At 43.8% G+C, this 26,853-nt stretch overlaps 2 protein-coding genes across 2 annotated transcripts; both read left to right on the top strand.

Annotated features, from left to right (window-relative positions):
* Positions 1 to 1,197: 1,197 nt before the first annotated feature.
* Positions 1,198 to 3,734, top strand: LOC144104926 (atlastin-1-like). The gene is made up of 5 exons (XM_077638155.1): positions 1,198 to 1,398; positions 1,451 to 1,507; positions 1,561 to 1,632; positions 1,689 to 1,823; positions 2,753 to 3,734. The coding sequence occupies exons 1-5, from the start codon at positions 1,213 to 1,215 to the stop codon at positions 3,113 to 3,115; spliced, it is 813 nt and encodes a 270-aa protein (XP_077494281.1). The 5' UTR covers positions 1,198 to 1,212; the 3' UTR covers positions 3,116 to 3,734.
* A 2,623-nt stretch (positions 3,735 to 6,357) lies between these two features.
* On the top strand, positions 6,358 to 14,884 carry LOC144104927 (atlastin-1-like). The gene is made up of 8 exons (XM_077638156.1): positions 6,358 to 6,515; positions 10,674 to 11,001; positions 11,056 to 11,268; positions 11,459 to 11,677; positions 14,289 to 14,453; positions 14,520 to 14,565; positions 14,620 to 14,691; positions 14,750 to 14,884. The coding sequence occupies exons 2-7, from the start codon at positions 10,681 to 10,683 to the stop codon at positions 14,637 to 14,639; spliced, it is 984 nt and encodes a 327-aa protein (XP_077494282.1). The 5' UTR covers positions 6,358 to 6,515; positions 10,674 to 10,680; the 3' UTR covers positions 14,640 to 14,691; positions 14,750 to 14,884.
* Positions 14,885 to 26,853: the final 11,969 nt, after the last annotated feature.

Raw genomic sequence — 26,853 nt, forward strand, 5'->3', positions numbered from 1 at the left:
TGGTTCCGGTTCTGGCTTTGGCACCGTTCGCGGTGAGTGAAAACTTCACGAAATTACCAGAAATGGAGACTAGGAGGCAGATGGTCCAAGTAGGCGAAGTGAGCTTTGACATCATCGTATCCTTCCCTCCAGATTATGAGCAAACTGCGCAGTGGCAGGCGGAATTTAATCGAACCCGACCGCGGCGGCTGCGTTTTTATGGAGGAAAAACGCTAAGGCGCCCGTGTGCTGTGCGATGTCAGTGCACGTTAAAGATCCCCAGGTGGTCGAAATTATTCCGGAGCCCTCCACTACGGACCTATTTGTTCCTCTCTTCTTTCACTCCCTCCTTTATCCCTTCCCATACGGCGCGGTTCAGGTGTCCAACGATATATGAGACAGATACTGCGCCATTTCCTTTCCACCAAAAAACCAATTATTATTATTGGTTGGTTGATAGCGAAATGTTTCTCTGGAAGATAAACCTTAAAAAAAGGCCCATTGTTAAAGCATCTGCCATCGCAGGGGAGTTCAGCATCGTTTGACAGCTGCACCACTGCTTTAGGTGTACTATGATGACTCTCATGGATCTACGAATTGACAGTGTAAATAAATAGTTGGGGCTCTTATGGTCATCATACCATTAAAACTATCACCTCATAATCTTAAGGCGGAGCTTGATTGTGTGCTCCAGTTCTTTATTGCATTTTAGCAAAAATTAATCCTGGTCTATATTTAATATATGAAAGACCTTTGTAAAGGGTGTGCATTCTACCCCTACTGACAAGTTACCGAAGGCCGTCGTGTCTGTTTCTGTAACATCCTAGTATATTAGCAAGATGCCATGTAGTTACTGGCGCGCCCGCTTAGCGTTAATGTTTAACGCTAAGCCCTTAAAGGTGTCCTTTGCTCGGCAGGGCATCGACGGCTATATCCAGAAAGCGAAATGGCGAGTTCCACTGGACTGCACCAAACTAGAACTCGGGTAGGCAGAATAAAATGTGTGCTGTCAGTTGCTGAAGGATTCAAACTTTCATGCCTTGCTTTCTGCACAATCCTCTCTTGTCGGCTACGCAGTGGAGATGCACACATCTGTTTTATAATCAAACAAATCCTCTCATAGACACACATGTTTGGAACGCTTGAGACAGGATTCATAAGTATTGCTATAGGAACCAAGGAGTCGGCCAGCAGTTTCAGTGCTTGTCACTATTTTTCATGTTGAAATGATAAATGGAGACGGTTGTGCCACAGGTGGAGACGGACAAGTCGTTCGACGGCTACTTGGAGGACATTGACGGCAAATTCAAGGAGGCACTAAAGGAGTTGGTTCCTTGGCTCTTGGCACCAGAAAATCTTGTCGTCAAGGAGATCAATGGCCACAAAATCACATGTCAGGAACTCATGAACTACTTTCGGGTAAGAAAATCGTTCTGTGTGGTACGACGGGCACATTTACTTGTCCTTGCAGGTTTACGCCAAGGCATTCCAGGCAGGCAGTTTGCCGCAACCGAAATCAGTGCTACAGGTGAGCCACGAACTTTGTCTGTAGAATATTGCGAAACTAATCGTGTTTTTCAGGCGACGGCAGAGGCAAGTCACAGCGCCGCCAAGGAAAAATCCACGAGATTCTACTTAGAAGGCATGGATGAGGTCAGTGAGAACAATGATACAAAGCGACTCAGAAGCAACAGTTCTTCGCTACGCAGATGCCTCGTGGTGACCTCGACCGGCTGCGAAAAGCACACGCTAAGCTGCTGAACGAGGCGACAGACTTGTTCAGAACAGCTCCTAAGATCGGCGACGAATCGCTGTCACAGAGCTACCTCGAAAGTCTCACAAAGGCAAGCTGTATTTCGACTCTCGCATTACTGTGCCAACATTAATGCATTCTCCTAAACTACCGCCAACTCAAAAATTGCTGAACATGAGCGTTTATTTTTGTTTTCTTGCTTTTACTTTATACATTAAATGAGATATGTAGTCACAGAATGCGATCAGCACTTTACTAGCAATCACATGTGGCAGCATTGTGCTTTTACCGCCTCATGTCGTGTTAAACTAATTAAGGCTTTGATTACCCGTACCGGTATTGCTGTTATCTAAGGCTACAGGCTCACACTCTAGAAGGCTCGGCGCTTTTATCTCTTAAGTGGGCAGAATGTTATAAGGAATATAAAGTCACACAAGATGGTGAGGTTGCTTAAACGCCAAGAAAGAGAAATTTGCCTTAGGCATCTTGAACTGGAGGCAAACCTAGCATGGCATACCAACTGCCTACCTCCGAAATTTGTCCAGAGGTTATGGTCGTATTCTTTATAGAGTTTTAGTTTGTATATCCTCGAAGTTTCGAGCAACGTCTTTAAGTACGTAGTGTATAACTGCTATTGTTAAAAAATGTGGCCTCAGTGCACATTTCCGTCCTAAATCAAGGCGCACATTTTCTCTGTGCTTTGCTGTAAAACACAACGTGGGTATCATTAATTGGAGTTTGCACCTGATAAAACTTGTAGTTGTTTAGGCAGGAAAGACTAACACAATAGAAAATACAAAGTGAAAGACGTGATTCAGGAGGTTACCTTTTCCTTCCTTAATAAGCTTCTAGGAATAAAAATACACAGTAATGATGATTGCAAGTATAATATTGTCTGCGCCATCGTGTTATAACTCAAAGAATACATATAAAACAAAAAGCGATCCTCGTATATTTGGCAAACTTCACTAATTTCACAGTGATTAACGCTAATTGAGCGTGTACACACCTTTCTTCCAGGAACTTCAAGGGCATTTTGATCGCCTCTACAGGGACGAAGAGCAGTTTCTGCTAATAGAGGCAGAGAAAGAAAAGCAGAGGGAGAGAGAAAGACAACTTGAGAGGCAAAAAGAGGAGCAGAGAGAAATGGAAAGAAAAAGAGAGAAAGAAAGAATGCAGCAGTTGAAGAGAGAGCTGCAAGGGCAGAAGGAAAAAGAAAAGGCAAATGAGAGGCAAATTGAAGTATTGAAGGAGAAGCTTTCTGCTTTGGAAACTGACATTTTGGAACAAAACCGACTAGCTGTGGCCGCCGAAGGGCTCGGCGTCGCACGCTCAGCTTTCGAGTTCGCCACGGAAATTGTGAAAGTTGTTCCTCGTCCGTAGGAGCACAAGGTTCCATGTGTTAACTGCAGGAAAAAGTGTGCTATAATCTACATGGTGAAGAAAGCAGCACGTTCACAATTGACAAGAAAAATGATGACATAATGCATCGATCTTTAGAACCCAAGCAACACCCATTTGTAAATTAGTGTTGAATTGGGCAAAACGCGTAATGCGGCAAGACACGAGATTATGTTATTTGTGCGCCTTAACGTTCTAATGACTAATTATATTACATTGACATATATTTGCTGTGATTTGCCACATGTCTAATAAAACTCACTTCGGGGTTGAAAACATTTCAACCGTGTAACACGAGACAAAAAAATGCGATGTCTTGCTGGTGAACCAGAAAGAGCTCTAAAACACAAAATTATGCATGTCATATATTTCAAACCTCCGCAGACAATTCAACCTCCCATCAGGTATTAATATAGGTGCTTAGTAATTACATTTGATGAGTCTTATCTTTTTATGCAAAGGTCCAGAATATTTTATCCTCGGATAATTAAGGTAGAATTGTGTTAGGAGCATGCTACATTTGGGGTGGAACACGATGTTGTGAGTTACCGTAAGGAATAAAGTGCATGCAGTCATTTTATTGCTTGCTCAAGAGCTTTTACTCTGTTTCGTCATTCTTTAGAAAAGACTCAACGTAATAAACAGACAACGAATGCCAAGTAGCTCGCGCAAAAAAAAATGCAGAAAGATCTGGAAACACGCACAGAACGCCTGTCCCATCATGCGTTTTGATGTTTCCAAATGCGCTCGGCATACAACAGCAAAGAAAATGAGGCACTTTGAAAAGAAGAAACTTTTAAAAAGCTTGTAAACCTCATCGCCGAAATCTGTCTGGCCAGCATGAAGAGCTTTTTTTTTTACGCATTCTGTCAATGCAGGAACCTCTGTTCGGTCTTGCCTACAATGTTATCAAAAACATTGTCTTCGCGCTGTACGAATCAAACAAAACCGCCGGTTCATTGAACACAGCTCGGCAAAAGAGAAGCAAATGTGACACTAAAACACAAGAAAAATTTACAATGAAGGTAGGAAATTCAAGAGCGTCCAGGCTAACCAGGCCATCCGGCCAGGCTAAACCAAGAGCGTGGCGGTAGAACTGCCGTAGACTGTAGTGAGCCTAGGAACAAAAGAAAGTCCGGCTCGGTCTTAGTTGTCCTTTGTTAAAATAGGCTTGAAGAGATTTCCTAGATGTCCACAGAGCAACATAGTGTGCAGAAATAGCCAGTGTGAATAACAAGTTGGAAGAACATAGGAGGAACACAAGAGTGAAAGACAGAACGACGTGTCTTACCTTTTTTTCGATGAAAGTGTGCCGGTATGCTGGTCCTTACGGGTAACGGAGTGCATTCCAAAAGGCGGCAAGCGTAGCAGGGGGCGGCAGCAAGTCAGGTCGGCCGATGAGATTCAGAAGTTTGTGGGCATAGGGTTGGCGCAGCTGGCAAAGTACCGGGTTAATTAGAGAGACATAGGAAAGGTCTTTGCCCTGTAGTGGGTGCAGTCAGCCTAATGATGAAGATAATGCCCACTAGACCAGAAACAAGTGCTTCTCAGGCATGAGCAATATGGTTGTTTTTAAATGGGCGTTTCATTTTGCAGGCCTGCACTTTATTTCCCGCACATGGGGGGTGTGCAAAAGCGAACAACTTAATGTTTATTTTATAAATTTTACTGTATTCCTATTCAGCTTGCCTTTACATGTTTGGCGCGGGTGATGTTAGGACGGCGGAGAATAATTAATCGGTATTTCTTTCCTGATATCAGTAAATAAGAAATTACGACGAGGATTTACAAATTTTAGTCGCGTTATGCCCCCCTGTCTGCTACCAGCGTACCGATAACTTCTAGATTTCTCTCCTCCGTCTGCTACATCGAGTTAGCGTCTGATACAGGTTGCGATGCAATTTTACGAATGGCTGCGTGCTTTCAGTTACCCACAGTGTCAAGCCTCACCATTCGAGGTGAAGAAGCCTCCGCTGCAATATTTTGTCCAGGAAATGAATGGGGCTTTTTGTATGTTGGTATTCTAAAGTGGATTACACTTAGCGATGTCCTTCGTTAAACCTCAGGTTCGGCGCACCGAGTTGACCTGGACACATTTCTTATTGTGTAAATAGTCTGTATATATTACTTCTCCCCCTATCCTCTCTTCCTGTCCCCTCACCTCTTTCATTCAATTTCTCCATTCTGCCTGCTATTCCTTATTTCCTGTGCCCCAGCTCAGGTGCTTCAGTATCGATGGCAGATGCCGGGGCTAGTAAAAATTTTTTCCTTCCTTTTACGATTATTTTTAATAAAAAACCATTACCACCCCCACCACCGAGTTGCAGGCGAACTGTGATTCAGGAACCAAACATATCCCTTTTTACTTTTTAAATGTTGTAGGGCCAAACCTCTCTCCTCCTCTCCCCTCTCCCCTCCCGGTAGTTAAGCGCACGACACTGCGCGGGACAAGTAACCGTCACCATCATTATATTGGTTCGAGTGGGTGCATCTGAGCAGATGACCGGCGTGCATGTCCAGGAAATTTTTAGCCGGCAGCACGCTAATCACGGGCGTGTACTCGGCAGCGGCTGTATAGCGAAACGTGCACAGCACCAGAGAGTTAGCGCTGGAGCTCTGCCCGTGCACATCCCGTTTTGTGCTACCTCTGCTCAATCGCCGAGGCTTCTCTTTGCCATGCCTGGATACGTGGGACTCACGCGGGAACTTCCGAATGTACCCAGTTAGACTTTTTCTTTTTTTTCCGCGCAGCGTCAAGATCGTCGATCGCATCGTGCATAGCGTTTACCTCCAATACAACTGGGTTACGTTAAAGATTCTCTAACAACGGCGCTCGATGCGTGGAGACCCAGTCATAATATAAAGGGGGCAAAGAACTGTAGGCTTCATTCAGTAAAACACGTTGCGGGGCAAAGTTGTGCATGGGTTGTAGAAAAAGTGAAGCGCCAAACAGGACAGCGAACAGGAAGAGACGACAGTTCAAACAGGCCCCATGCCTGTCGTCTCTTCCTTTGTGTTGTCCTGTTTGGCCCTTTATTTTTTCTTAAAACTCTAGGCTTCCCGACCGGATGCCACAACGCTCAGTTTTGAAGAGCCCTCGAACCGTTTTGAGACCAACCGGACTTTTACCCATTCTCCGCACTCCAACAACACTTTCGGGCTATCGCTTTAAGAGAGCCTGCCTTTCAAACACCGGAGGCGATGCGCTCGGCTGTTATCTAATCAAGGAGGAACTTGAGCACTGCCGTCGCCTTACCCGCCGCACCAGTCACGTGCGTGCCTGCCGGGAAAGGGTGCAGTGTACACCTCGCAACGAATCTATCAATAGCACATTTCAGGGAATGGAATAAACAAGGAAGGGCTTCTTAAGACCTTTCTTCAAGTAAGTGACTAAATTCTTTCTCATCGCTGACGCTTAGCTTTGTCCTTGAAACATGCATCAGAGTGCAATAATTCTCATGCTAGAGAGCCACCGATGCCATCGATCTTAAATTTTCGCGCGTATATTGATAATAATACTCTTCGATCGCTTAATGTTACGCTCCATTCCTTAAAGTGTATCTCAGAGTTCCGCTTCTCATTGCATGATTTTCAAAAGGAAAAGCATCTCGGGTTAAATGGTCATCTAATGCGTTATGAGCTCAGCACCTCCTAATAGAGCTTGCATGGGAAGGAACATGCGCATCACAAGTGGCTGGGTGCCTATCTGCCCGAACGTCAATCCAGTCTCTTCTTATCTAACGCAAAAACTCTGCAGCGTTTTTCGGACGGACTCATAGTTGGCTAATAGTCGAAGGCTTGGAGAGCTGACCAGGCTGGCAGGGGTAGCCCCGCTTGGCGATACGTTGTTCGTTATTCTCGCCATACTTGCTTGTATTGGAACATCTTTCGTATCAGCGTTACGGAAACAGTAAGCCTGCAGTTCCTTCCACTGAAGGGTAGAAAACCGGTCCCTTCAAATTTACCTCCTCGCCTTTCCTTCTCAACTCTCTTTCTGCTTCTCTCTTTTGTCTGTGTTTGTTCCTCTGTCTCCTCCTGCAGTGCCGATAAGCAGCCCAGACAAAGGCCTCTTTTTCTGAATAACATCATCCTATGCCTCACACTACACAAAGAGAATAAATGACGATTCTCGGTGCACCAGCACCCGACTAAAGAGAATTGATGCAAAGGCGCTCATTCGATGTGAAGTCCGTGACGTTACAGCTGCTATCTAAAAAGAAAAATGTAGGCGTTCACAGCTGCGATATATGTGCTGCGGGTCTCCTGTCACAGGTGTCACATGCCGCTCCCAGCTCATCCCAGAGATCTAACTCCTAGAAAAGCACAAACATGTGTGTGAACAATCCAACCCGATAGGCGCCTCTAAGCAGCAGCGGTGCTAGCTCGCAACATGGTAGAGTATGGCGGTTTTTCGAAATTCCCTAATCTCCTAGGCAAAGATGTCCTCTGCACAAAGGAAACAACTCTTGGTTGTCTGCGCCTTCATGCCAGTGTTCATGTTTCCCCGTCCTAAACGCAAGTCTTGGTCTCTCTTTGCGCAGTCTGCGAACAATGTTTTTCTCGCGCTTTGGGATGTAAGATCACCACTTTCTCTACAATAGTTTTCTATTTTTGGCCCGAGTGTAACTGTTGGGCGCGTTACGCATTATCTTATATATCCGGTACTGAATATACGCATACCTAGAAATATGAAGTCACTTAAGCAGTTTCATATGTGCTTAAGATGTACTTTTTCTACGCAGTTTCATTTTACAGCGACTTTCTAGCATTGTTTCATCATTTTTGTGAACACAAATTTCATCATCGCCTTTTTTTTCTTCCTTTTACCAGTTTGCGTACGCGACGTTTTTTTTTTTTCGTGCTCTTATGCCTTATTTTTGACTTTTGAAGGGTCTCGATTTGTTTCGTTTCGTTTCGTTTTATTGCCTTAAAAACCCATTTCGAGGTATTGCACAAGGGGCGGGTCACACATCACAGGTGAAGATTACAATTTCTGCATGTGAGGAGGAACACTCGTCGCAAGCCTCGATGGACAGGTGATGGCAGCAATTTTGTGGGGAAGGCCGTTCCAGATGACAGCTGTTCGGGGGAAAATGTGTCAGCAAATGTCGTTGTTCTAGTGAACGGTCGAGCAACATGAAATGCATGCGTAGTGCGGTGCGATATGCGTGAAGGTGGTGCTAGGTATGGGGGATGATTAAGCGCACTGCGAAATATCTTTTGCAACAGGCAAAGGCTAGCTATATATATGACGACAAGCGCTTAGGTTCAAAAAGCTCGGACGGAAGTTTTAACGCTGTTACACTGGTATTGAAAGAGTAGTCAGAGTGAATGAATCTTAGAGCGTGATTTTGCAAAGCTTCAAGGGCGTTAGCTAGATAAGTGTGATGCGGATGCCAGGTAGGAGATGCATATTCTAGCCTAGCCAGAATGAAGGACTTATAGGCGAGTAATTTCACGGGCGGTGGTGCATGATGTAGGTGGCGTTTCTGAAATTCAAGGGATCGGTGTGCCGATTATATGACGTTAGTGACATCAGTGCGCCAGAAAAGATCACTGCTTAAGGTTACGCCAAGGTATTTGTAATATTGTAGAAGTTCAATACCAGAATTAAGGATAGCGTAGTTAAAAACGATGGGCTGCTGGCGGCGGTGGAAGGAGACAGGTTTGCATATGTTAGCATTTAGCTTCACGAGTCATTGGTCGCACCAGCGATGGACGTGGTTAAGATGATTTTTAAGAGCTGCTTTATGTTGGACATGTTAGATATTGTGCGATATATGACGCAATCGTTGGCAAACATGCGAACTTTAAATGTTAGGTGCGTCGGTAAATCGTTAAAATAGACTATAAACGGCAGTGAACAAAGGAAAAAGCCTTGTGGGCCGCCTGATGTTACAGCGAGAGAGGTAGAATTTTTGTTGTTAATGAAAAATTGGGAGTGGTTTGTTAGAAATTTTTTGATCCAAGCATGATTGTTAGGATGTATATTTACTGCTATAGCTTTAGTAGTAAACGCGCGTGAAGTACGGCGTCAAAGGCAGGCTTTTGCAAACTCTAAGAAAATGACTGCACTTTGGATATTACGATCAAGAGTAATATGCAGATCATGAACGAAAAGTGCGAGCTGGATTTTGCAAGAGAAGCCTTTGCGGAAGGCATGCTTTGAAGAATGAAAAAACTTGCTACTACCCAGATGGTTCATAGTTGGGCAGAAAATGACATGTTCCATGATTTTACAGGAGACACTGGTTAGATAAATAGGGCGATAATTAAGGGGAGGTTGCTTGTCACCTGATTTGTGCACTGGAACGACCTTCCCCACTTTCCAGTCATCCGGCAGGCTTCATGTAGCAAAGGATTGTGTGAGCAACAATGACAGGTATTCAACAATGTCTTTAGTGTTTCTTTAATAGTTTCGAATTGATTTCTTCCACGCCAGCTGATGACGAGAACTTGCTATTTTATATCAGAGTCAAAGTACCATCATTAAAGAATGACAGACAGGGTAAAATGGGAAGTACAGTAGTAGACGGTTAAGGTGGTAAAGCGTCAGCTTCATCAGAAAAACAGATTAAAGCTCAACATTAAAACTTTCAGCACTTAATTGAGTGCCACTGACCTCCTCGCCTATTGTGTGGGTAAGGGTAATAATAATAACATCGACGCGCGATGGTTTTATGATTTGCCAGAATTTTAGAGGTTGTTGTTAAGGTTTTGGGGAAATTGAAGATTAAAGAACGAATGTGTAGCCTCTCGAATAGCGGTATAGTAGGCGTTCTCGCCTGCGTAGTATCTGTTACAAGCGCAGGTGCTTTGGTTTAGTTCTGCCGCTCGAAAAAGGCACTTTTTCTTTCCTTCTAATCGTTTAAACCAGGTATTCAGGTTTTTTTTATCTAAGGAGTGGCTTGATAGCAAGATGAGTTAGCCCAGTACTCGCTACAGAAGGAGCCTCCCCCACACAAACGTAAGGCACCTTTATATCGCTTTTAATGCTGTGTAATGGGCATACTATAAACTCAGTCTTGAATTGTTCAGTGCACATTTCTCTTAAACTCTGTCCAACCTATCGGAGACGGTCTCATTTCATTTAAGGACGCTTCTATGCTGTAACTGTTATGCCTTCCTAATCTTCACATAGTTCACATGCTGTAGTTTCCATACACTAATAATGAATGCCAGGAAAGAATTCTGATTACATTCTGCGTATCGCTGACGTAATCAGCACTCGTAGATTCTTTTTGTCCCTCATTCTCAACGCGTTCATTGCCTGATGTAAATCCACCAGCCGAGATTGCAAAATATGTACCGTAAGATACAATGTCTTTAGTGCTGAAAAAAAAGAAAATGTCATACTATTAATTTCTGTAGCCATAGATTGAATCTATTTAAAACGTTGGAGTAGTTTAAGCCACAGAAGCTCCTTCATTGAAAGGCTTGAAGGCCGTCTATGGTTTCGCAATCTACACAAAGCGTGTAATGTTTCACGGAGCTTCATTTTATGATCACATATTCCTGCTACTATTGATTGCTTTTGCAGGCTTAACATGTCGAGTCTTGGAACGAAAGGAAAGGCGGTGCAGATTCTTCGCTTAAATGACGACCGTAGCTTCGAACTCAACGAAAACGAACTGGAAGACATCTTGACGAACGACAGGGTGAAGGACAAGCCTGTTGTTGTGGTCTCTGTGGCCGGAGCTTGCCGCCAAGGAAAGTCCTTCTTGCTCGCGTTTCTTCTCCGTTTCCTAAAAAACGGCGGTAAGGAAAACTGGCTCGATGATTTGAGCACTCCTCTGAACGGTTTCGAATGGAGGTCAGGCAGCAAACCTCACACCAGAGGCATTATGTTGTGGGACGAAGTGTTTCTGGTGAGTTGGATATGCCTTGCCCGAGCAGAATAGAGCTTGACACTCTGCCCGCAGGTGAACACACCAAAAGGCGAGGAAGTGGCTGTGCTGCTGATGGACACCCAAGGGTCGTTCGACTGCAAATCCACGATCAAAGAATGCACAACCATATTTGCCCTGAGCATCATGACAAGCTCAGTGCATGTTTACAACATTTTACGAAATATCCAAGAAGACCATCTCCAGCATCTGCAGTTCTTCGCGGAATATGGCAGACTGGCCCAAGAGGTATTGCCACAGCATTTCCATGCAAGCTAGCTTATACTAAATGATTGAGAGAACTTAACAGCAACGAAAAACGAGAAGCAAACGGAGCGCCCGTTTGCTTCTTTTTGTTAACGTATGCGTTCTTGGTGCCCGTTTTAGCTTCAAAACTGCCGACTCCTAAAAAATGAGTCATCGCCATTTGCTCTTTCAGGATACAGGAAGTAAGCCGTTTCAAAGACTAGTGTTTTTGGTACGGGACTGGCCATTTCCGTATGAGGCAGATTATGGCACAGAAGGTGGTCGCATGATACTACAAGAGCGTCTGGAAGTTACAGAGGCGCAACATGAAGACCTGCAGAGGCTACGAAGGGAGATATGGTCGTTTTTCTCCCCGATCGACTGCTTCCTCATGCCACGTCCAGGGCAGAAGGTAATTTCATCTGCTTTGAAAATGTAGAGGCGTCAAGTTGCATTTTTTGGCACTTTTTGTTAACACTATTCTATTCTTGTCATCTCATCAATGACAGGAAGCATTGAACCCCTTCGGCTGGTAAGCTCACAAGCGCACAAGGTTTCCAGGATGTAGCCAAACTGTCATATATATATATATATATATATATATATATATATATATATATATATATATATATATATATATATATATATATATATATATATATATATATATATGCGTGCGTGTGTGTGTGTGTGTGTGTGAAGGAAGCCAACGGTCCCCGACACCAAAGTGCACAAGGAAATGTTCTATTTATTTTTATTTTTAGTTTGTATTACATAAATACATACATACATACATGCATACATACATACATACATACCTACATACATACATACATACATACATACATACATACATACATACATACATACATACATACATACATACATACATACATACATACATACATACATACATACATACATACATACATACATACATACATACATACATACGTACGTACGTACGTACGTACGTACGTGCGTATGTATGTACGTATGTATGTACGTACGTGCTGGTCATCCTAAGGATGTACTGCTTTCAGTATCTGAAGGTGTATTGGACCCGCCGCGGTGGCTCAGTGGTTAGGGCGCTCGACTACTGATCCGGAGTTCCCTGGTTCGAACCCGACCGCGGCGCCTGCTTTTTTATGGAGGAAAAACGCTATGGCGCCCGTGTGCTGTGCGATGTCAGTGCACGTTAAAGATCCCCAGGTGGTCGAAATTATTCCGGAGCCCTCCACTACGGCACCTATCTCTTCCTCTCTTCTTTCACTCCCTCCTTTATCCCTTCCCTTACGGCGCGGTTCAGGTGTCCAACGATATATGAGACAGATACTGCGCCATGTCCTTTCCCCCAAAAAACCAATTATTATTATTATTAAGGTGTATTGCAGACGTGCAAAAGGAGAAATTCTAAACAGTCCATAAGAATAAGAAAGACGGCGGTGATTCGGTACATGCATGGCATTTTGCACAGGCAAAAAGTCAAAATGTGAGGATGGTCGTCTCTGCCCTTGAAAAGATTTCGAAATCGCGTAAAATGATCGACCGGTTTCCCAGAAGCCCAAGATGGCGTAAAAAAAGAATCAGCGGACCAAGTTTGTGGAGTATACAAACGTGGTGGGCGGAGGGTGCATCGTATTCCATTATTCTCTGCTAGAGTGCAAATAGGGAAGACTAGCCGAAGGAATAACTAGCGGTACATAAGGGCAATTTGTCACAACCAAGGCACGGTGGCCTATCAAAGCGCTTCCATCATTGTCCCAGCAAAACTTGGAAGCTATTTTGCACTGAGCGCTTGATTAAGGCGCGAAGCAACGACAGTTACATCCGTAAGATTATAACAGCAAGATTACCAACACAAAGGCAACTGAGTGCGTCAGTGCACCCTTATTTAATCTCTCACAAAAGGAAATGGTATTCTTGGAGGAAAATGGCTCACGCGTGTGTTGAGTTAATTCGCTTTCTCTTTGTTGTGTGATGTTTATAGGGGTTTAATGTCCCAAAGTGACTCAGGCTATGAGAGACGGCGCAGTGAAGGACTCCGGAAATTTCGACCAACTGGGGTTCTTTAACGTGCACTGACGTCGCACAGTGCACGGGCCAGTAGCATTGTGCCTTCTTTGGTGGAATAAAACCCGCGTCTTTAGGTCAGCAGCCGAACGCCATAACCTCTGGGCCACCCCGGCGACCCAACCTCTATGCTTCGTTGAACTCGATTCAGCATATATATGCTTCCGTGTTGTCAATAAAAATCTCATGCAAGCTAGCGGCGTGACCTGTGACTTTCCCAAGTCCCTCTCTTCTTGTGCGCTTGCTAGGTCAAGAAACAACCTTGTTGCATTTTTAGCAAAGCTGCAAATTTTCAGCGTTACAAAAGAAAGAAAACGAAATTCTTTTTGGCACATAGTGCAGCAGGTAGTCCACACAGCTGGCGGCAGCTAAAGCAGCGAGGAAGTTAAAAGACCAGTGCACCAGGCCGTCAGGCACACCATGTCCCGACTGAACTATCGGGCGGAAAAATATAGTAAAGAAGGTTTTTCCTCTTTAGCGTTTCCTTCAACGCCCCTAAAAGTGATCGCCGAGTACAAACACGAAACTACATAAGCGAAGTGGAGAAAAGTGAAAAGTGCTTTTTTTTTTCAAAGCTTCCCTCAGTGGTAAAAAACTTCTAAAATCTCTCCTTTTCGCTGAAGTAAGTTGAAGAGTACAGAATAATAAAGCACCTTCGGCGCTTTCAAATGAAAGATCACAATAACTGAAACGTACCGATGGGCCCGCGTAATTGCCTCATAAAAGTGCTCGACTCTACCAGGCAAGTGTGCAGCTTGGAAAATACAGATGAAAACGATGTTTAGAAAATGTAGCCCCATTGAAAATGTGCCCTCCTCGCTCTCGAGCTTCTCGGAGCAGGTATGATATAGGAGGTCGCAGTCTCTCATGGAGTTTTGTTTACCTTGTAAAGCAGAATTTCTGCCATCCTTCGTCCCGCGGAAATGCTCATAGAAGCTGCTGTAGCGCAGGTCGAAACAGAGAACTCGTTCGACGGCTGCCTGAAGGACATTGACGACAAATTCAAGCAGAAGGTGAAAGAGCTGGTTCCATGGCTCCTGGCCCCAGAAAACCTTGTTGTCAAGCAGATAAATGGCCACAAAGTCACATGCCAAGAGTTTCTTAACTACTTTCGGGTAAGTAAACCTTTCAAATTTGGTCACGTGGTGGCATCGTGTACTTATCGTTGCAGATTTATGTAGAACGTTCCAGACAGGTACCTTGCCCCCACCGGAATCGCTGCTGCAGGTTAGCTACCCAGCTTTCTTTTAATCACTTTGCCGAAGGAGACTTTCTTTCTAGGCGACAGCGAAGGCAAGTAACATGGCAGCCGTGGAGAGAGCCACGAAATTTTACTTGGAATGCATAGACAGCGTGAGTAGCAGTTAATGCACTTAGTCGAATGGCGACTGCAACATTTGGCCACATGCAGATGCCTCGTGCAAACCTCGACGGGCTGCGGGAGGCACACGCAGAGTTGCTAGGGAAAGCAACAGATTTGTTCAGAAAAACTCCAAAGTTTGGCGACAAATCAATTTCACAGACCTACTTGGAAGCTCTTACCAAGGCAAGTATTTATTCCACTATTTTGCCTATATTGACACATCTTTTCTCGACGATCAGTGCTGTATAAAAGAAGCCAAAATACTGTAGGCATTGGGTAGTTTCTAACGGTGACCGAGGCTACATAACCTTCATTAACAACTTTAAAGAACCTTGTGCGGCTTGCTGGTGCTCATTAAATACCTACGGGATGGTAAACATGCCGATGAGCGCAAAGGAAAAAAAAACAAGTGATTGCAATCCTTAGCAACACCCTACCGCTCAGTGCAGTGAAAAGCACGTTTTTTTTTTCGTTTTGCCTTCACCACTCGGTGAAAAGAATATTGGAGGTTTTCAAGCACTCAGAGCATATTTAGTTCACCAGAACATTTTCCCTGACTTCAAGCCTGATTCTACAACTCTGGAATAATAGGAACTGCGGTTTCGCTCGTAGTATAGAGAAAACCATTTGGGATTCGATGGCACGTCGTTTTTGCTCAGCAGCCGAACTCCGAAATAAGTAAGTTGCCGAGGTGAGTAGCAGCAGTGATTGGCTGTCAGAGATAATCGTCGAAAGTAAAGAAAGTGCTCGGAATTCCTTTCGGAGCAAAGTGCGAACTACGGTGAGTAAAAGAGTGGAAAGTATTGCAGAGCACAAGCGCGAGTTACTGACGTCATAACTGACATGAAGTACGGGAAATTGAAAGCAGCCGGGCATGTAATACGCATTAGTGATATACTAGGGCTCCTTTGGGTAACGAAGTATATTCTAATTGAAGGTGAACGTAACATTGGCGACTGAGTCAGGCGGTTAAATTATGATGCGACCGTTTATGAATGCTTTAATATCTTGTTTCTTTATATCTTATTGCTTACCTTTGTGTTACTGTATGTTAATTTGTATCTTGCTTATAAATCCACTCCTGTAACAGTCCAAGTGGGACTAACACTATGTTAAGTAAAATAAATAAAAAATAAAAGAGGTATTGACATGTAACGTAGTTCTTTCTTTTGTAGGACCTTGTGGCGCACTTCGACCGCCTCTACAAGGACGCAGAACAGATTCTTCAGAGAGCGCAGGAAAAGGAGGAGCAAAGGAAAAAAGAAAGAGAAGAGGAAAGACAGAGAGAGGAGGAGAGGAAATTGGAAAGGAAGATGGAAAAAGAAAAAGAGGAGCAATGGAAGAAAGATATGTACGAGCTTAAAAAACTGGAATGTGAGAACCAAGAGAAGATTGAACAGCTTGAACAGGAACTTTCTGAAACTGAGCGTGCAAGGAACACAAGATACAAGCTAGAAATGGCCAAAGGCGGGATGGCCATGGTTGCTTCGGTTGCCCGCGTCGCCACTGATATTGTGAAATTACTTCCGCGGTAGTAGTCACCGTATCCGGCTCTGCGCGTGCAAACCTTCACTGCCAAAGAACCACTGTGGCTTAATTCTCTAGAGGCTTTTCATTGTTTTTGCGGTGATTCGAGTCCGCGGCAATTGCCTAGTCCAGAAAATCTAGAGAAAGGATTTTAGTTTTGGGCGGCTTCCGCCGTGTGCATTAAGGCAATAAGAATCCCAAATTGCTGCTCAAATCCGTAATATTCAACATGTTTAAGTGATGTTATCAAACATCCCAAACTTCTCGAAGTGCGTGGTAACTATGTTCCTAGCCGCATTTTTCAGCCAGCAGGAATATTACGCAGCTATCTTAACAACGTTCTCAAAGCAAAATATTCCCTTTAAGTTGCGAAGTGTTCGCTTCTTGAGCCGAGAGATGGCGCTAGTTACTCATTTCTTGAAAAGCTCGACACTACTAATGTTTTCCGAAAGCCAAGGGTAGGCAGCGGCATACGCTCAGACACAGTGTTGCTTTGCCAGCAATTTTTTTTAGACATACATGTGAGCACCATTTTTTCGAAGTTGTCGTAATTCTTTCAGTTACTGCGAATTCTGAATTCCCGTCGATGCTCTACTGCTTGACCTTTTTCTCATTCCGGATAAAGCACCTTCAGAAGAACCAATGTTAAAGTGAACCTAACGGACAACAGAAAGAAAACTTCTGTTGTTTCCATTTTATTTTCGTAATTTCAAAAGTGATAAATTGGATATGAAGAAACGAAATAGAAAAGCTTAGATAATCCGCGGGTCAGTCAAGAACGAAATGGAGATAAATCTGTTTTAAAGGGAGCGTTCCCGTGCAATAAATCTTGATGTCCCAACGAGTTTCAGTCCTATCTTGTTGCTGCTGCACGTTCAATCCCTCATCGTCCCCTCATTTTATATGACGTTCTTGTCAGGAGCAACGTGGCACTGTTTGCCCTGCTGTCTTTTTTGTTATATTTTTGGTGTTCTTTTATCATCGTCGACTGCCCAAAGTGCAAGCAGTTCTTTTTCCTGTATGCGTTCTCGTTTTCCCCGTGAGGCTGCTCTCCACCTTAACGAGATGTACGGATCAAGAGCGTCAGCTCTTACTCATCACGTTCCGAGATTTCGTGGGGTCTGCTACCACCCTTGATCACAGCGCCATCTCTGGCAGCAACTACTCACCACGTTTCAAGATTTCGTGAGGTCTCCTACCACCCTGAGATCAAAGAGCCATCTGTGGCTGCAACTAGAAAACAGCGCATCTCGCATTGAGACTTACAGCGCCATCTACAATAGCATTGCAGAAACAACCGCATGCCGCGCGCCAATGATGACGTCGCGATATAATATGGTGGACAGTGGTGGAACTATGCGAGTATGACGTCAGGGGACGAAATGGTGACATAGTTTCGGTTGCTCGCATCCAAGATGGCGGCCATTCAAATTGCTTGTGCCCTATCATCCTTTTAAATAGATGCCTGCGTGTTCGGCGAGGAGATTTTGCGGCCATAAGTAATCAGTGGCGTGTTCCTAACATTAAAAATTAAGTAACGCGGGAATTTTCGATGCTCAGTGGAAGTAGCACCTGGTGGCAAATGCACCAACTAGGAAAGGCTGTCCACATCCCCTGGGCTTGCGTGCGTGCAGGCTGTCAAAGGTTTGGCTCTTGTCACGTCAAAAATGTTGAGAACCGAGCTCAGCATATTGCATGGAAGAGAGGCGTTGGGCGCTCTTTCCTTCTTTCCACAATACGCTGTTGTCGGAGGACCCCAAGGAGACACTTCATCGTGCCTGTTGCAGTTGAAGAACGCCCGCCTTGCTGTTCAAGCGTTTCTTCATTTCAAAGCAGCTAGGTCTTTATTCGCAGCGGTAATCAGACATTGGGTTATGTGTTTTTATAAACTATAACTCCTGTATTTTAGTAACCCACACCCATCCCATCTTGTCCATATCCATCAGATCTTTCTTCTTCGCCGCTTCCGTCTCTCCCACAATCATCGCCCAGGCCAACAATTATAGCTTTTTGTGTAAATAAACCTGTTCGCATGCGGCATTTTAAGTAAGAAAATCAACACCTGAAATTATATTGTTGCGACATATATTTTAATTATTTTTTTTTGAGCAGCTGCCCTAACCTGCACTGTTAGAAATTAAATTTGCCTTCGAAGTAAGCTAGTTTTTGCGGATATTTATATTTACACGAAACAGCGTTCCAACGCGCCCTCTTCATCGCTCTGGGAAGATCATGAAGTCACTTCGGTAACTTCAATTATAATGCACTGAAATCACACCACAGACATTCATGACGCACATCTGCTGCCTTAAATTCTTCAGGAAGAAATAAAGCTTCCCTACGCTTAAATATGCAGTAGTGGGTGTGAATCCTTCCTTCTTGCGAAATAAAAATCAAGATCCCAGAGAAGCTTTGTGATTCTGTGGCAACAAGATCAATCCCCCAGAATTCCAATGCAACCTTTGAATTTAGTTTGGAATGATTTTTGATGAGATAGTTTCATACTAGGGCCCGCTATGATTGTGTGTATTTTACAAATAGTGCGCACGAAGAATGTCCCAACCTTGGCACCATATATGCATATATAATTAAACATATTTAGGCATCCCGTGTTTTTCAAAATGTTGTGTGCCCTAAGCTTTAGGATAAAGTGCTTTTCGTCGAGTACGTGTAAGTGCACGCTGTATTAGCAGTACATGATTATTGTGGTAAACCGCTGGAGACAGAGGAAAGTGTACGAGAAGTTTTGTTCTGTTTGTATCTTTATTTTTGGCCTTGTAGTCAAGAGTTTGACGAAACGTCGTCTGGTCAGGTAGAGGCATAATAAAAACATAGGTTCACAAGGAAGCCGTAGGGCTTCCGAAACGTCAATACGTTTCTTCAATTTTGAATAATTTTGACTTGGTCAGTGACCCTATGTTTTTATTATTTTTGGCCTTGAACGTGACCCGCGCATCTTTGTTTTTTGTTTATTTGTAATGTACGGCGACCGATAAGCAAAGTGACCTTCACACCGCTGCAACAGTAAGGCCAAGCAATGGCAAAGCAGTCTGTGAACATGCGCGAGGTTTCAGTGGGGAGGTGACTGGGCAACAAACGGCAGTGTCCACGACAGTCTCCGTCAACCACCGCAAAGACTATAAAAAGAGTTCCACACGTTACCCACTTCAGTTCGCTCCTCGGGGCGTAGCTCCACCGCCGAGCCCTCCCGAGACTCCAAGACGCCGACAACACTGCATCTGCCTCGACAACGTGCTGGATGTTCCAGGAGGACGTCTGCCTTCGAGAATCGCTTTCACGTCGTAGGTGAATGGACTGTCACTGCGGCCCAAGTAGTATGCTTCTTTTCCACTTCTCTTCATTTGCAACTTTCGCGTGCTTTCATTATTCATCTTTCATTGAATTCCAATAGTTTTTGCGTAATTTGCATGTGCTCTACTAGAAAGGTGCTATTACGCGTAACGTAGTTTATTTGTACCCACCACATAGTATTTTTGCTTAATGTAACGCCGCGTTTGATTTGCCTCTGTGTAGCTTTCGCGAAAATATATTTCTTTTTCTTGTTACCTGCATTCGTGGCTCTGTTTGATTCACAACGCTGTAAATAAACCGGCTAGCGCTTGGCGTCAAACTCAACACCCCATTTCTGGCTCGGTTTGGGAAGGTGCTGGAATTACTCCCGAGCCATGACAGAGAAGCAATTTATTTATTTATTTATTTATTATTTATTTATTTATTATTTATTTATTTATTTATTTATTTATTTATTTATTTATTTATTCCAATACCTTCAAGGCCCCTGGAGGCGTTACACAAGGAAGTGGAATGCTTGAAAAATATCTATATGTATGTAATTATAACACAGGAATTATGGCAATACAGAGACAATTAGAAAAAACACGCAGTTTGCTCAACGCAACATATATTAACGCGATATGTCTAAGGAGCCATTTTGCCAGTAACTGCGGCGTCGACGTCGTCTAACGTCCACGAAAAATCTATAAAAAATTCCCAATGAAGCAACCTAGGTGGCAGGTGGACCACATAGGTCACATAACCTTGTGGAGAAATCACAACCTGCCCATAGGATTGTAAGCAAAGTGCGCACTCTGCCAGGTTGCAGTTAAATTTTTGGCTGGTCGCTAGAGTTTGCTCGGCAAGAGGAAAAGCGAGTCGCACAAGCCCAACCGGTGGCAGCACCTGCCATTGCAGGGCAGTGGCGCATGGCTTAACCACTGCATCACTGCTGCAGGAGTGGTGTCAGGACTGCCAGCGATTTATGAATGTTAAGTAGAGCACCACCAATGCTGCATATATGAGCATTAACCCGTTAAGCTATCACGTTGTACCCTTGAGGCAAAGCTTCAGTGTCCCCACCAATTTTTTTTCTAATATCTCCACTGAGGATGAAAATCTCGCTTGATGGATTCTTCATGTGTAAGAAGCGATCATTTCATAAATATTTGTACACTGCTCACTTTCACATTGCCAAAAAATTTATGTGAAGTGTAGCCTATCCGCACAGGAGCATATTATTTAAGATGTGTTGCAGTATCTAAGCCTGAGAGGCACTGTAGACATCACCACGCCAGAATACCAGAACAAGATAGGGGGGTGGAAATCACGGTTCAAGAAATACTTTGCTCTTTAAAGACTTCGATGGGCAGGTAGGCGAGCGCGTGTGTGGAGAGTTGAGGAATGCAACGGATAAGATGCGGCCTACAAGAAAGATGCTGGTGGGCGTGTGGCAGAGTGCGCAATCTCATGACTTTCCTACCTCAATCTCAAAACAATATTAACATCGCGCCAGAAGGTTAGTGTGAAGGTTGCGTGAGAATAGTTATGCTGAAAATAATGAGAACGATGACCTGAGCCAAAGCAATTGTGCTTTCGGCGTGCGGCGGCTAAGGCAAAGTGGAAAGGGAGCTACCGCTGTGCAGTACCTGTTCCTGTCTCACGTGACGCTGCTGCAGCTGTCCCTGGCGCAAGCAGAACTTTAGAGAAGAAGGCATTTACAGCGCTTAGGTGAATGTTGTTGATAAATTAGTCTCTTAGATGAAATATACAACACCCAAGAGGATTATACTAAATACAGCTAAATAGTACTGCTATGGAAGCTATGGAAGCATTTAAGCTATAGAAAATAAATAAAAACGCACGCTTCACAACCGAGTGTAGAAAAGAAACGTCTTCACCATTTGAAACGGAATTTTTTGAAAACAACACAATAATTTCAGTTGGCGACACTGGCGACTGACGAGATTTGTGCACTCTACGGGTGGCACAAATTAAGATGTCTAACCTCATGTTCCGTTAGTTCAAAGTGCTGATCATTGTGTTAACAGCAGAAAAAAATATTATGCCAGAAGAACAAGATATTTATGCTTGAAGCAGACTTAAAGCTTTATTGAACACTTTTTGCTCGTTGCAGCAATCTTACATGGTTTCAATAGATACATAAAAGTCTGTGAAGGTATGAAAATATGCCCGAGTTTTATTCGTTCAATCTGTGCTAAAAAGGTAACACGAGATAGACGAGTCGAACGAACTGAGTAATAGTCGAACTATCTGCACTAAAGCTCACACTAGAAAGCAACTTTGAACCAAGAGCTATCACTATGTGAAGTCTATTGGCGTCTTGTTTCATTAGACCGCGAATCACGGCAGCAGTTCAAACTCCACCCTCAATTCATCACGCTCTGCGTAACCATCATTGATCAAGTCATCGAGGTTGAGGGAAGAAGTTGTATAAACAGCAGCAGTGCTACTCTCGTCCGGTCTTTCACTCCCAGAAACTCTACCAGAAATAGTTTCGTTGATCTCGAGTTCAGCCCAACGTGTTGGGTGTAGGACACGCAGCTTCACTGTTTTCGTGAAAGGCCAATGAACAACGTCATCCATGTCACCCATGTTCACGCGGATGCGGGCATGCAGAGTTACGGTTTCACTCTGCTTTTGAAGATAAACTCCTGGTGACAGGTAGTAGCCGAGTAGATATATCTTATCGCCCTGGTATACAGCGAAGCCCTTCCTAAGGGCCTCTTCTCGAAGTGACTTCACACCTTTCAAGAAAAAGTCGTAACACGACCCGTGCACGTTAGTGTTTCGGAATATTTTTCCTACTTGATTCAACATATTCTTGCATTCCTTCAGTTCTTTCGTAACATCCTTATTGCATCCTGTTGTCTGGGAAAACATTTCCAGCTGCTCTCCTGCCATTTTGGCCTGTTTGTTATCCAAAATTATTTCCAGTCTTTTCACACTGTTCGAAAGGGTGTCCATAGCAACACCATTTGCTATCGTACGTAGTGCCGTTTCATCGCTCAAGGACGTTATTGCAATCAAGCACTCTTTCTGAGAGTCGCGCTGTTCTCTCGTCTTTTGCGCCACCTCCCGTCTGATTGTTTCCTTGACGCTGTTAATGCCTCTGTCGAGTTCCTGTCTCAGAGGGTCTTGGTATTTTTCTACCCTGTATACAATTTCGCCTGTTTGGTGAATGTCTTTGCTCCTGTCAAAAAGCCGGATGTGAGGGTTGGTTTTCACATCAATGCCTGGTCGTTTTAATGCTTGTGTCTCTGACGTAACCAGCGCCCGCTGGTCCTTGCGGCTTGTATACCCTCCACATTCGGATGGAAGGGATGTCGCCGATGTGCAGTACTCCGACCTCAGGTGCGCACAGACATCGTTGTAGAGGACGATCGCCGAACACTTGCGACAGTTAACAGAGTGGTGTCCACATTCAGTCTGGAAGTGCTGGGCGATCTTCGAAGCAGGCAACACGGCTCCACAGCCACTTCCTCGATTCCAGCACTTCACCTGCAACGATAACGTACGCTTATTTAAGCATCCAAAATGTTTAGGGTGCCACAAAGAAAGTGGATTAGACAATCAACCTCCGGTTTAAGGGCCTGACGCGATAGCGTAATCGGTTAATTCCCATATATGCAAAAGGCCGTTCTCTACTTCACATTCATAGACCCCTGGGAATCCTCACAACCCTCCTGCCCCAGTGGTGCAGCATATAAGCATTTCGCCAGTGCCCTGCGATGGCAGGTTCTCCCAGCGGCGGCCATTGTGCGGCCCAGGTTGCTCATCCCGAGCAACCAATAACTATTTTACCTGCCAACTTGCACAGTACGCAGTTTGCTCACTATCCGTTGGGCAGGTCGTGATGATGAAACAAAGTCCCGTGACCTAGGTGGCACACCTTCCTCTTAGGTTGTTGTCAAGGGCCACCCGAACAACCCTGAACAACCCGACGAGCTTGAAGAGTTCGATTGTGTGAAACTTGTAGGTAAACCATACGAAGTCTTTTTGGGCTAGCAATTGAAATGGTGACGTAATCGCCAAATAAAATCGTGAGGGCCGTAAAACTTCTGCGCAGCGCAAGGCGCCAAAAGGGGTGCGCATCACGACGTCATCTGACTATAGGCAGAATTCCAACGCATAAACTCTGGCTCTAAGGCGAGAAAAACGATCTCACTGCAGGCAAAGCACGCCGAGAGTTTTCTGACAGTATCCAATGGCGCTCGGTAGGGCGTAGTTGTCGGCCGCGGAATTGCGAAATTTTGATACCCGTGATGTTCCACCCAGCTTTTCCGCACGTCTACATTGTCGTAACAAGAAACCTGAGATTTAATTATCGATTGCATCACCATTTGAATGAAACACTAGCAAAAACAGAACGGCATGCTTTATTTGAAGCGTATGTACAGTTTAGTCTTTTAATATCGCACAATGCTCAGAAAGTGCTGCGGTTGCCCTATAAAGGAAGGAAATCGAAACTGAAATAAGGGGCATTAGATGCTTCTCATTTGCCCGGCTTTTCTATAGAGCAATATCTCAGAATTCAAAGGACTTTAGTGCATTTTAAGGTCGACATAATCCATTGGATAAGAAACAAGAATTGAGCAAATATTCATTTCGGTCATTGTTATGGTTGCTTTATTTGTAAAATCAGTACCACTTCGTTCCTTCTATCAGCAACAATGTGTCAAAATCTACCTAACCAGTTCTACATACTGAAATTAATTATTCGATAAAAATTGTTGACACTTCCCACATTGTTAAATGAATATCGGAAAACCGTGGTACTGACTTGAGTAAAACGTAGAGACGTGAAATACGACAGCTTTACAGCTAAATCTTTATTTCATGTGCTGATTGTTTTCCTGGAACGGCATACCTACTTGCAGGCTTTGTTCTCTCTTTATATTCATGATATCGGTTTTGTGTTATCTTTTTGTGTGAACAGTTTGTGCACACCGCTGTCACCTGTTGCCGCCTCTTACAGGGGGCTGTGTGCCTTTGTCAAGCTGCTGTTTCTAGACAACTTTTACGCACTGCTTCCTACATCATTCTGATGGGAATAAAAGATTATTTTTATTAACATTATTATTACCTGGGGATTTTAATACAAGCATATTGTCGTCACATCGCTTTAAAATAAAGTGTGCGTTGAAACCTTTTTGGCTTTAATGTTGCAGTTTTAACAATAAACAACATATTAGAAATCGCAACCACCGCCTCCACTTCCAACCGGCCCAATCTTCGAAAAGGGCCCTACTAGATTTTGTAAAGGGAACCTCCTAGATCTAAAACGTCGACCGCACCACTTCAAGACTTTCCCGCGATTGTTTGAAACAAAACAACTATCATAAAAGACAGCTCCGCCCACATTTTTATACTTCACTTACCTCTCTGCTGAGCTGCTCTGCAGAATTCAATTTCCTCATTTCGACGTCACGCTGCTCGCTCTGAATGCCGTCTTTGGGGTAAAACCTGGCTTCGTCCTGTGCCGAGTGGTTGTGGCAATTCTCGCAGAGCATGTGTTTACAAGAGAGCAAGGCGGCTCTCTTGTGCACCAATCCACAGGCGTCGCAAGTCCAGTACTGTGGAATTGGCCTCACGAAACTCAGAGGCCTCCAGTCGAGGTCTGAAGAGAACCCGACTAGAAAGTTCTCCATAGTTTCAGAAGCCATTGCTGCACCTACCCCATTTGCAGCCATACTATCAGCACAACTGTTTTTTTTGCCCTAGGATTACACGCACCTATAACTAATTTCCACTCCCTTTTCTTTTTGTCCGCCTGTCTCCATGACTACAATCACTATGAGGTCTGCTGCCTCTCGTTGACGCATGGCGGCGTGTGATAATAAGTTACTCTTACAGCGCCCGTAATCGCGTCTACGGGAAGGGGGGGGGGGACGTATGTTGCTCATTACGATTTTTGCGCAAATTTTTATGGCTTAGCTCTGGGAGAACGCGCACTTTATAATGTGCATAAAGACGTCGACAATACCCTCCATCGGAATAAGTCAGGGCCATCGAGCAGCCGTTGTGTGCGGTGTCAGTTGATTTACAATCTCACAAAAACAAAGCGCTAGCATTGTATTCGTCCTGCATCGTAATGTCTACAAGCAACTTTTGTGTCGTCGAGAAAATTTAATTTGCATGCGCACTTCAGAACGTGCACACACGGCGCATATGGAAATCTTGCGCTTGTAATTCCTAGCAACTTCCCTTTATAGATAATTTGTAGTCCTCAACCTTGGCCCTCACATGTTTTGATTCACAACGCACTACAAAGGAAACAAAAAATATTTAGCACCGCAGGTGAAAAAAAACTTGTTTTAAGCTCGAATTTAGTAAGGTGTATTTATACATACAGTGTTGCCATATGGCCAAGAGAGAAACAGAAGAACCTACTGTTGCCAGTACCCTTCAAAAACGCAGCACCTTTAACCAGACCTCTTGTGTACAGTTATAGATATCTCATTCAAAACAACAAAATCCGCAAAAGCTAACTGCGGATAAACGAAATTAAGATTATGTATTTATCGTATAAGTTAAAGCTTAAAACGTGAGGGCAGTAAAATAGGCCGAGACAAACTTTCCAGTTATCACTAGCAAATGATCAGGAAAAGGACAAATTTAGGAGGAAAGAAAATGCGCATTCAAATCGTTATGGTAGGCAAACAAACAGCTGGGCCCATCTTATATTTCCGTTATTAAAAGATGCAGGTCTAAAAGATTACGAAATTGTAAAAAAATAGTATTTTTCCTGATATTTTGAAGCCTTTGTTGTTTTCTCTCGCTTGCATTTTAGAAATTAAGAAATCAGAGCGTCTGGCAAAATCTATTGAAAGAGCCTTTATAGTCAGCTATTGCCTATTCTAGCATCAAAATATTGTTTTGTAGTTTTTCTAGATAATATTTATGTTTTGTCCTGAGCTGAATAATTTAAAAAGAACAGTAACATAAGCTCAGGAAACATTACGTATTGGAAAATTAACTATTTGTTTCTTCTGGGATAAATGTCTTATTGTTGTTTTTTACAAAATGCACCAAAGAAGCAGAGGATAATGAAAATGACAAGAAAATGATGCAGAACAAAGCTGCCGTTGGAGAGCCAAAGCTTGTAGGGGAACAAATTTATTCAGAATTAGAGGGAATCGCGGAATATCGATGCTTATTTACAAGCATTTGATAATACAATTTTTTTTTCAAGAACTGCGTCAGGTGCCTAAAACAATTGCAGCATATGCCGCATAAGTCTTGTGATTATTTTTGTCAATCCAGAGAGAAAGCGAGCATGAAGTCAAAGTAGTTGCATACTTGTGAAT

The sequence above is a fragment of the Amblyomma americanum genome, chromosome 9 (genome assembly GCF_052857255.1).
Source record: "Amblyomma americanum isolate KBUSLIRL-KWMA chromosome 9, ASM5285725v1, whole genome shotgun sequence".
Taxonomy (NCBI): Eukaryota; Metazoa; Arthropoda; class Arachnida; order Ixodida; family Ixodidae; genus Amblyomma; species Amblyomma americanum.

Bases quoted from the DNA above. Each gene is read 5' to 3' on its own strand.
- LOC144104926 (XM_077638155.1), top strand. From the start codon at position 1,213: ATGGAGACGGTTGTGCCACAGGTGGAGACGGACAAGTCGTTCGACGGC. The intron at 1,508-1,560 runs GTGAGCCACGAA...CGTGTTTTTCAG, and splicing joins AACCGAAATCAGTGCTACAG to GCGACGGCAGAGGCAAGTCA. The intron at 1,824-2,752 runs GCAAGCTGTATT...CCTTTCTTCCAG, and splicing joins ACCTCGAAAGTCTCACAAAG to GAACTTCAAGGGCATTTTGA.
- LOC144104927 (XM_077638156.1), top strand. From the start codon at position 10,681: ATGTCGAGTCTTGGAACGAAAGGAAAGGCGGTGCAGATTCTTCGCTTA. The intron at 11,269-11,458 runs GTATTGCCACAG...TTGCTCTTTCAG, and splicing joins ATGGCAGACTGGCCCAAGAG to GATACAGGAAGTAAGCCGTT. The intron at 11,678-14,288 runs GTAATTTCATCT...GCTGTAGCGCAG, and splicing joins TGCCACGTCCAGGGCAGAAG to GTCGAAACAGAGAACTCGTT.